Source organism: Cavia porcellus, unplaced genomic scaffold (genome assembly GCF_034190915.1).
Source record: "Cavia porcellus strain 051 isolate PalLab524CR breed Dunkin Hartley unplaced genomic scaffold, mCavPor4.1 scaffold_2, whole genome shotgun sequence".
Lineage (NCBI taxonomy): Eukaryota > Metazoa > Chordata > Mammalia > Rodentia > Caviidae > Cavia > Cavia porcellus.
Window position 1 is genome coordinate 77,234,969 of NW_026947485.1, and position 10,212 is coordinate 77,245,180.

General features: G+C 55.3%; 1 protein-coding gene across 4 annotated transcripts; it reads right to left on the reverse strand.

Moving 5' to 3' along the window:
* Window positions 1–771: 771 nt before the first annotated feature.
* LOC100729670 (steroid 17-alpha-hydroxylase/17,20 lyase) lies at window positions 772–9,872 on the reverse strand. Of its 4 annotated transcripts, none has more exons than XM_063244608.1 (9): window positions 9,576–9,872; window positions 8,411–8,549; window positions 7,945–8,174; window positions 7,084–7,170; window positions 6,538–6,753; window positions 6,112–6,281; window positions 5,705–5,808; window positions 5,233–5,319; window positions 772–1,513 (listed from the first exon to the last, which is right to left on the reverse strand). In XM_063244608.1, the coding sequence occupies exons 1-9, from the start codon at window positions 9,870–9,872 to the stop codon at window positions 1,077–1,079; spliced, it is 1,767 nt and encodes a 588-aa protein (XP_063100678.1). In that variant the 3' UTR covers window positions 772–1,076. The 4 variants fall into 4 exon arrangements, with proteins under 4 accessions (XP_063100678.1, XP_063100680.1, XP_063100679.1 ...); XM_063244610.1 differs by lacking the exon at window positions 772–1,513 and adding an exon at window positions 1,570–1,598; XM_063244609.1 differs by lacking the exon at window positions 772–1,513 and adding an exon at window positions 2,474–2,711.
* Between the last annotated feature and the right edge of the window lie 340 nt (window positions 9,873–10,212).

Consider the following 10,212-nt stretch of genomic DNA (forward strand, 5'->3'; position numbering starts at 1 on the left):
CACTCAGAAGTCTCTTGTTGATAGGAAATATGGATTGGGCATTTGACCTTGGAATTTAATATGTAAAATATATCTTGAGTCGCCCACATTATGCTGAGTGCTGTTCTAGATACTGAGAAAATGCAAAATGACTATGAGACAAAGCCCCTGCCCTCTAGAACTGAGTTAGGAAGACCAGATGTTTACTGACCCTGTAGGTAAGACTGAAGTCAGTAGTACCTGCTCAGAGACCCCAGGGGTAGCAGAGCCCTTGAGCACCAAGTAGGGAAGCCCCACTGTGCCCATGGCTGTGGGGATCACGGAGCGCCCTTCGTCAACTTTACCCTCTGCTTAAACCTGCCTAGAACTTGCACGAAGACTCTGTGCACAGCCCGTGGGAAGGAATCGCCTGCCACCTCTGCCCAACAAGCAGAAGCCCTTGGTATTGCCACCTGCAGGTTGGCAAAGCAAGGCAGTGCATAGCCTGGCATCTCTCAGAAAGACTTCGTGCTTCCCAGGCGGGGTGTGCACTAGTAGCTGAGTCCCTGGGTCTGTGAGCGTTGTCCTCCTGTTCTTGGAGGTGTACACTTGGCCCTGATGGGTTTAAGAGTCCGGAGTTAGCCAGACCATCCCTCACCCCTGTCTTTGCCCTTGGGCTAGAGGGGTGACATCTGGGGTGTGGCTGTTCACTACCATCCCCAGCTGGGTTTCTCTAGCCCGTGACCTGTGAAGCATATTGACCTCTAGAGATAGTTCAGTTTTGGAACCATAGGAGAGACTTGAAGGTGAACATCATTTCTGCCGTTTTTTATTCATTCATTTTTAAAGCTCTTAACAGTCGAATCTAGGACCTTACATTGAGCTATAGCCTTAGCTCTTTAATTTTTTTTTTAATTTTAAGACATCTAAGTTACCTAGATTGGGGGTCAAATATGCAGTCCTCCTGCCTCAACCTCCCAGAATGCTGGGATTACAGGCACGTCCCACCAGGCAGGGCTCATTCTTAAAAGCTGTTGACTGATGGAACGGCGCCTGTGGGCTGGTTTCTAGTGGCTATGTGTCTCCCTGTTGTCCAGGCTCCTGGATCACCGAGTTCCTCATTCTCCAATGAGAAGTGACAGCTGGGTTGTCTCATGACCCCAAGCGACCAAGTGCTGGTGGAGACCTGATTCATGCCCCAAGCTCCAGATGGGGCAGTTGTGGTGAACAAGACTAGAGAAATTCCCCACACCCATTTCCTGTTTCAACCAAGCTAGGTTGGCTGGACCACTCCTGGCTAACCCTGGTGAGAAGGCTGCAAGGCCCAGAGTCTGGGGACAGCTGGGTGGCCTCACCAGTGCCCAGGCCTGCGTGGTGCCACCCTGTGTTAGGCTCGGGGGATGGAATGCCTTCTGGGCCTGCTCCTCTTCAGAGGAGCTCACAGTGGTCTGGAGAGGAGGCTTGCAGGCTGTTGGTGCCTTAGGCTGGGCTGACTTGCTGTGCCTTGGGTTCTGTGGACAACACTCGGGCTGGCTGCAGAGCCAGAGCGGGCTTCCTGGAGGAGGTGAGGAAAGACGCAAAGGGAATGCTCCTTAGATGTCTGTTCTGCGGGTCATTGAGTACCAACTATGTGCCAGGTCCTGAAAAGCATAAAAAAGCATGGGAAGCCTAAAGCAGGAGTCCATGCCTGTGGTGTGGAAGGCAGCACAAGATTTAATCTTTCCAGGTGGTGACTACGCTCTGGGCAGTGGCCTGAGACACAGCTGGAGAGGTGAGTAGGAAATAAAGAGATTTTAAGTGAATTTGCCATGATGGTGTTACTTATTGGCCATTTGCACAGAGCGGTTTTACACCATGACAATTCACACAGCCAGGCATTGGTAGCTCCGGATTCTTCCCACAGCCTCCTGAGTGTGCTTGGGATAGGAGCGCCTGCACCCTGCCAAGCACAGGGAGGATCTTGTTCCTCCCCACAGGGCCCAGTGAGTGGGAGCCACAGCCTAGGGGGAGTGGTGACACCATGAAGCTCCGCATCCCCACAGCTCAGGCCCAGGATGCTGCACCTAACCAGAGGGCTCCTGCCCCCCACCCCACCGGAGCAAGATTGGTATCCACAGAGGTGCTGCCCACCCTTGGCAGCAGTGGTTCGAAGCATCCTTGTACCTTTTCCTCAAGTTTTTAGCTCTTCCTCAGAAGAAATAAAAACAGAGCTTTCGTGGAAGGAGTAGGAAAAAGAGCTTCCAGTGTGCCAGTGGCGGGAAGAATCTCATTTCTCACCGTGGTCCACTGTCCTTCCATTCATGATTGTCCCTGACACTCAGGAGCCCCGTCCTGCTGGGGGTGTCACCCAACAGTGTGTGTGGGGCCTTCGGGCTCTGCATCCGCTGTGTCCCTTGCTGGACCCCAAGGCCAGGGCTGCAGGAGGCCAGGTCTGTGCCCGCCCTGCCCCTGATCCGGCTGCAGTTCCAGAAGTTTGTATGAAACTCTCAGAATTTTTTTAGATTTGAGTGATAAATTGATGCTAAAAAGTCTTTATTAAGGCACCAAACAGCGGCATGCAGCATTTGATCCTCCAGCAACTTGCTGAGTTTAGTGCTGTTTTATACACACCCTCATACCCCCACACCATGCCCAAGTATTACAGAGAGGGAAATTAAGGTATCTTGTTTTGTTTTGTGTGAGACAGGGTCTTGCTATATAGCCCAGGCTGGCCTCAAACTTGTGATCCTCCAGCTTCAGTCCACCATGCACAGCTGAAAATTGAAATTTAAGAAGCCCAAGTAGGCAAGTGTGGCAGGTGCCTGTGGCCTGTAATTCCAGATTCTGGGAGCTAAGGCAGGAGAACTGCAAGTCTGAGCTCAAACAGGGCAACTTGGTGAGATCCCATCTCAAAAACAGGCTGGGATGGCACAGGGCCAAGTTCTGGGTTCGATCCCCGGCACCATACCCACGTGCAAAGAGGAGAGAGGCCAGGTATGGCCAGGGCAATGGTCACTCAGTTGGTAAAGGACACCACCAGAGGGCTATGGCGGCATCCACACTCTGCCTTGCACCCCCAGCCCATGAGGGTGGTCTCAGAGGGGTGGCTCTTCTAGCTCCCTAGAGCTGACTATTAAATGTTCAGGAATTTGATGAACCACTAACAAACCAAATCTTACGAATGTTAGAAACAAAGGTGGTAAAAACACAAAACGTCTTTTTTTCTGTTATTTCACTGCACGTTGCTATGTCCTTGAAGGTGTTGAGTGTCTGCTCGATGGAAATACCCTACCGCGGCATTTACTGTATGCAGCCAGGTGCCCACAGTAGAATCAGAGACCATGTATCAAATGGTGGTCCCCGGAGGTTAACAGTGGCACTGAAAATTTACTGCCACCTCTGAGGGTCACTGTCCTACCCTACTGTGTGGCTGGTGGCACTGGAGAAAGCAAACCTGTCTCCACACACAGACGCTGGCATCACAGAGGCCACTGCAGTCAGCACATTGGGCCACTGTGTGGACAGTGGAGAACAGTCCCTGATGACCACACCAGGAATGGTCCCATGGGCAGTGTCATGTGATGTAAATCACAGTGCCTCCCCACCCACAGCACAGTGATATCAGGTTATCGGCCACAGCAAACAGTGCGCCCACAGAGAGCTGGACCTTTATTCCCCCACATTATACTACTTGGTAAGGCCAGTCTGAGGTCATAAGGCGAGGGAGTCTTGGCAATGCCCTTCCAGCTTTGCCAAACATCTGGGCTTCCTTCGGCACAAGGAGCTCCAGGTGATTGACGGATCTGGGGCCAGGTAGCCAGCAACAGCGTCTGAAGCCTCGGGCACAGACTCCAGAGGGCACAAGTGCTGCTCTTACTGAAATCTTTGTCCTTTTTCCTGGAGCTCCCTTGACCTTTCTTCTTGAAGAAAACTAGCCAGGAGGAACATGGACTCGCCCTGCTGACCCTTCCAGAGCCTTCTGCCAGGTCAGAGCAGGAAGACTGCCCATGTCATCAGTGACCAAAGCCTGGGCTGCCTGGTGTGGGGAGCTGGAGACCGTGCTTCTCTAGGTTAAGGGCGGGGCTCAGTTTTTCCCTGGACATTTCAGCATGTTCATGTGCAGACTGCCCTGGCCGGGGTTAGAGATGCTGCTTTTAAGATTTCAAGGACTTAGGGCTCCCTCTTTTAGGGAATAGGCTTTTCAGGCTTCTTGGGGTTTTCAAGGGGTGAAGGGGCAGAACCCGGTACTGCTGGAGAAAGCACCTTAACAGTGTGACCCCAGGGCAGGAGGGCAACACATGCTGGTCCTCGGGAAAGAACCAAGATGGTGCCAGCCTGTGGGCTGCATGTCCCTCCAAAGCCAAATCTGTGAAATATATGAAGCCTAGTTCATTTGGATCAAAGGCCCTGTAGCTCTATTTTCAAAATACAGCCCTACCACTTTCACCATTTCCCCTGCTGTGGTCATTGTCAATTTCCTGACCACTATATACCTGCCTGCCTGTTCTTCCTGTTCTCATCTCCTGCCCTCAAGAGCCCATGCTCCCCACAGCAAGTAGGGTACACTGTGACGAGTCCAAAACAGATCGGGCCACTGCCACACATGCTCACTGCTGGCCACTGACTTCCTGCCATGCTTCTGCCCTTTCTGCTGGCCCGCAGAGGCTGGCCAGCCCCGTGCATTTGCCCGCTTCAGCTCGCCAACCTTGCCCGCTTTGAGAACCTTCCCTTTGTCTTCCTCCCCGTGGGTGCACCCGACAGCTTCACCCCTCCTCAGGCTGCACATTGGCCATTCTCTTTCCACATCACTCAACAGAATCAATCTCCCAGGCCCTGACAATCTTTGAAATTTGTATGCATCAGCCCTCAGGAGAACACAAGCTTCATAGGGCCAGGCTGTGTCCTGGGACAGGGAAGGGCACATCGAGGTAAAGTAAGTAAGTAAATGAGCAGCCCGGGACCTGTTGAAAACCTGCTCAGTTTATACACATCGCCTGCCATTGCTGTAGGGGGAAAGAAAGCGTGGAGTGAGGGATGAGGGGTGGTGCAGCAAGGCAGCGGCACTACTGATGGGGCCGAGGAGCCATGCCATGGGTGTCTAGGCGCTGCCCTCGGCCTGAGCTTCCTTCCAGGCCGGGCGCACTGTGATCTTCACTTTGAAAGGATCGATGAGGAAAACTATCTTGGGGATGCCCTCCAGGGACGGAAGCTGCCCACCCTCTGGCACCTCTAGGTCAAACTTCTGCAGCAACCAGGCTGTGATGAGGAAGATCTCCTGGCGCGCCAGTGCCTCACCTACACAGGAGCGGGGCCCAGCTCCAAAGGGCAAGTAGCTCGAGGAGGGGACGATGATTTGGCTCCCTGTTGGGTCCAGGAAGCGCTCTGTGGGCAAAGGGAGGCATCAGACAGGGGCTGGGCTGGGGACCAGGCTGGCTTCACTCTGACTGAGGGGGGAGGTGTACCCGGCCCAAAAGGGACAGCCGGGCCCTCAGCCAGCCCTAGATGATCCAGATCCAGGAGGCTCAGGAGAGGGTGAAAATCCCACTGGCCGAGGGAGGGGCTTCTTGGAGGAGCAGGCATGGTTGGAGGAGTGGGTAGGGGGTGCGGCTGAGAGGCCTTCATGGGTGGACTGCAGGAAGCAGGTGAGAGGTCCACTGAGAGGCAAAGCTGCTAGTAGTGAGTGTGGCAGAGGGAATGGGTGTTGGGTGCCAAGGGTCCAAGCAGATGATGGGGCCCAGGGAGCAGGACAGGCCTGAAAGACACCCACCAGGCATGAACTGGTCCGGCCGGTCCCACTCCTGCTCATTGTGATGCAAGGCCCACAAGTTGACAAGCACATTGGTGTCCTTGTCAATGGCAAACTCTCCAATGCTGCCCAGAGAGGGAGAGGAAAGGGGGTGTCGAGGATGGCTGTGCACCTTCCCAGGGAAAGAACCCTGGACTCCCTTGGTCCCTCCTGTGGCTCCCTCTGCTTCTGCCTGGCAGTCTGAACCCGCCCTCCCCTCAGAGAAACAAGCACTGGTGTTCGCAGGGGTGGGCAGCGACTGGCTGATGGATGGTAGCCAGTGCTTGGCTACAAGTTGACCCTCAGGCTGGCTGGGAGCCAGCTGGGCTGCCCAGGGTCTCTGGCAGTGACCCAGGGCCAGGGTGGGGATCCCTGGGTACGAAGGGTACCTGGAGTCAGTGTTAGCCTTGTGAGGGATGAGGATGGGGGCCACCGGCCTGATGCGGAGGACCTCTCGGATGGTGGCCTCCAGCATGAGCAGGTGGTTCCGGTCACTGAAGGTGGGCGTGCGGCTGAAACCCACATTGTGGTCAATCTCCTCCTGGATCTTCTTCTTCACCTAGGGCCAGAACGAGGTGCAGGGAATGGTCTCTCTGCCCAAGAGAAGCAGAGGCTGCTCAGGGTGCAAGGGCCACGTCTAGAAGTGGCCGCACAGAGCCTTCGCATGGGGCTCTGAGTCTGGGGCCTGGCCCCACTTCTGGAAGTCTGAGCAGCTTGGGGATGAGGCAGGGAAGGCAGAGGATACCCCTCTGCGGAGTGGGGGTTGGGCGGATTGGGTCTGGAGGCGGATGGGAAGCCAGAGTAGGGAAGCCCACCTGTGGGTTGTGCAGCAGGAAGGCTATGACCCAGAGCACCACGGAGCTGGAGGTCTCCACACCAGCCCCAAAGATGTCTCCTAAGGTGGTGAGAATGTGCTTATCTGAAAACAGATTGGAGTCCTGGTCCAAGCTGGAATTGTTGTTGTTTTCATTCACCTTGGCTTGGATGAGCAGGTCTATTAGGTTGGAGACAGAGTCACTTCTGAACTTCTCCTGGGTGGGGGAAGTCAGGAGACAGCAGTGAGGAGGGGGCCCAACCATAGCCCCCACCCCAGTTCCCCCTGGACTAGAGGGGCAGGGCCGGGGCGCCTGCAGTAGAGCAGGGGAGGTAGAAAATAACCCTGGGCCCACGTTCAGTTTTGTGGGGTGCCTTTATCCTTTGACCCTTCAATTTCTCACTTTCCCATTTATGAGTTAGGTCAATTTTTATTATGCAACTACCATGTGTCAGGCACCCTGCGGGCTCTAGAGACCCTGTGGTGTCCACTGCACCCTGGGCCTGCGCCCAGCCCCACCCGGAAGCTCACCTGCCGTGTCACCTACCTTGCACTCTTTCAGGATCTTACTCAGCATGGCTCCTCGGATTTCAGTATACTTCCTTATCATTTCCAGGGTTTTATTGGGGAAGATCTGGAGAGAAGAAAGAGATGCCAAATCTACTTCTCTTTCCTTTTTTTTCCCCAGGCGTGAGAACCCCTTCCAGGGGTGGACCCTACCTTTCTGTCTCAGGAGAGCTCCCTGCAACCCAGTCAGCCCATCAGGAAGGCAAGATGGGACAGAGAAAGGGCAGCCAAGATGGCACCAAGCTAGGGCAGTTTCCCTACTCCTGCCCCATTCAATGGAACATCAAGAGCTCACTCTGCTATGAGCCCGGTTTCTAAATGCCAGGGAAGCAGACAGACCTGCCGGCCTGAAATCCTCCCTGACCCTACCTCCCCCACTGGGAGGCTGAGGCGGGAAGACTGCAAGTCTGAGCTTAGCCTGCACAACTTGGTGACTTGGTGGGACCCTGTCTTCCCACGAATAAATAAACAAAGAGGAAGGGGGTTTATGCAGTGCGAAGATCCTGGGTTCAGTCACTTTACTGTCAAACAATAAAAGAGAAGAAAAGGTAAATGAGTCTGAAGATGGGGCCAGCACACCTCGTGAAGGGGCTAAGCAATGCTTGCGTGGGTACGGAGCACTGAGTACAGCATGCGGTGGCTGGGACGTAAATGAGAACCACTGTCGTCAGCACTGAAGTACACAAATTAGCCAAACCTGCGCATGCAGGGAAGCAGCACCACAAGAGGCGGGTGAGGTTGTGAGGGCCAACATGGGGCTGGAGCTGGGTGCTCAGGAAAGGAAGAGCCGGGCACACAGCCCAGTCTGCCGCGTCTGAGGGTGGGGTGGCTTTGCGCTCACCTTCAGCCAGGGGAATATGTCCACGAGATTGTCATCACTCAGGCTATTCACGAAGCCTGTTGTGAAGCGCCTTATGGTCACCAACTCCATGTCCCCCTCCTTGTATGAGACACTGAAGCAGATCATGCAGATGATGTTGACTACCGTCATGAAGATTGACGAAGATAAATCCTTGACCTGTCCATCACAGGTGGCCAGAAAATCACACAGGGCACTGAGTTCTTGACAGACTGTGGGAGAGAGGGATGGAATCAGCAGCCTCATGGCTTCTACTAGTGTCTTAGCCAGGGCGGCCTGGAGCCCATGTGGCCGCAAGATGGCAGCAGTCACCAGGCAAAGGCCGGACCGAGCCCCCACAGCCCTTCCCTCCTCTCTCCAAGACCCTTCCCTCCCTCCCTCGCCATGACCCTGACCCTGTCCCTGTCCCTATCTCAGCCAGCCCTGCTTCCACTCTGGCCACACTCACTGATGTTCTCCAGCTTCTGCTCACCATCCCTGAACAGGGAAAAGGAGCTCAGGACCAGCCTCCGGTGCAGCTGCCAAGTGGCACTGGAGTCAGCAAAAGCAATGCCCTTCCCATTGTCTGACAGGAGGGCCACAGTGGTCTGTGGAGAGTGAGAGAGGTTGTAGGGATCACACCCGCCCTGTGCCTCCCAACACGTGGGGACACCTGTGTTCTTCTCCACCTAGTCTAAGAGGGCTCGGTAGGACAGCCCTAAGGCCCCTGCTCCTGATTCCAAGGAGGCCTGGGTTTGTCTCTCTGGAAGGCAACAGACATCTAAGTGTCTCTTATCAGTTTCTGACCAGGACGAGGCCGGTGAGCACAGGGTAAGTGCTCCAAACCATGCCGTCCTGAGGACGAGGACCAGGCAGGCTTGTGGAGGCGAGGGCTGCCCTGACCTCCCTACCTTACAGGGCTTCTGAGTGCTGCCTTTACTGCACAGCTGCACACACACCTCGAGCCCTGCTCTGCAGAGCCCACAAGTCCTGCACCCCCAATGCGGACTTGAGCCCGGAAACCCCAAGTCTCCGTCTGTGTCCTCTACCTTCATCCCCAAACCTTGCCAGGACTCCCAAGAGGAAGTGGCAGAAGTAAGCTGGCCAGGCCCTCTGGCTGACTGACCCAAGGAAGAGCAGCCCAGTGTCCTGCCAGAGTGGTCGGGGAGGTCTCCAAAGAGGGTGCTGGGGTGGGAGTATGGGCATAGACTGGGATGGCCACCCGACAGCAAGCCAGGTGGGATCGGCAGAGGTCTCCCCCAATGACCTGGAGCCATGGAGGAAACGGCCTCAGCCTGCTGAGAGCCTGGCTTGTCCTCAGCACCTCCGATGGAGGCAGCTACTGCCCGATTTCGGGATGAGTGACATTCACACTGGTCATTCGTTGAGTACTTTCCAGGACCTGGGTTATGTAGTTGATCCACAGCTTCTCTGTCAATCAGATCCAGAGAAGGGTGCGGCCTCCCCAACCTCTGGGCTGCTGGTTCAGAAGACCACCTTTGAATTCTCCAGCCTCAGGGCTGTTGGGTATGAGGGGTCCCTCCCCTCCCCCTGGCCTGAGCTTCAGGGATTAGGACCTGTGCAGCTCCAGTGGACGGGGGGTGGGGGGTGGGGTGGGGGGTAGGCAGGCTTACCGTCAGGGGCCGTCCAGAGAATTCCTTTCCCTTCTTGATAAGCAACTCCCTGGCCAGCTGGTGGTGGCCAATGACCACTGTAGTTGTGGAGCCCAGACGAAAGGAATAGATGGGACCATATTTCTTCTGCAGTTTGAAAAAGTTCACGTGCATGTGGCCGCTTTTGGGAAGGAATGGCAGGCTGCCCACGACGGGCAGAGAGGGGAGGCTCTTTGGGTACTTGGTACCAGAAGACCCTTGTCTGGGCCAAAAGAGATAAGCTAGGATGAGCCCCAGCAAGGTCACCAATTCCCACATGATAGCTGGGTATCAGCAGGACAGAGCTGCGAGGCAGGAGGAGCTGCAGAGATTCAGAGGGCTCAAGGAGAGCCTTTTAAAGGCTACCCTTCTCCTTGATGTTGGCTTGTGGAAGTTTATCTTGGAGCTGAGCCAGGCATGACCCCTCTCCCGCACTCAGGAGAGGAGGAGCAATGGCGTCTCCTCAAGGGCTGGCTCAGGTCCAGGGCAATCCCCCGGAGGAGGAGCCAAGTGGATAAGCAGAGGCCAGTTACTGTCTTCCCCAAGCTGCTGGTTCACGGGGAACCCCTCAAGTGTGCCACAGGCAAAGGGCATCTCGGTCAGCAATCCAGGCTCGAGG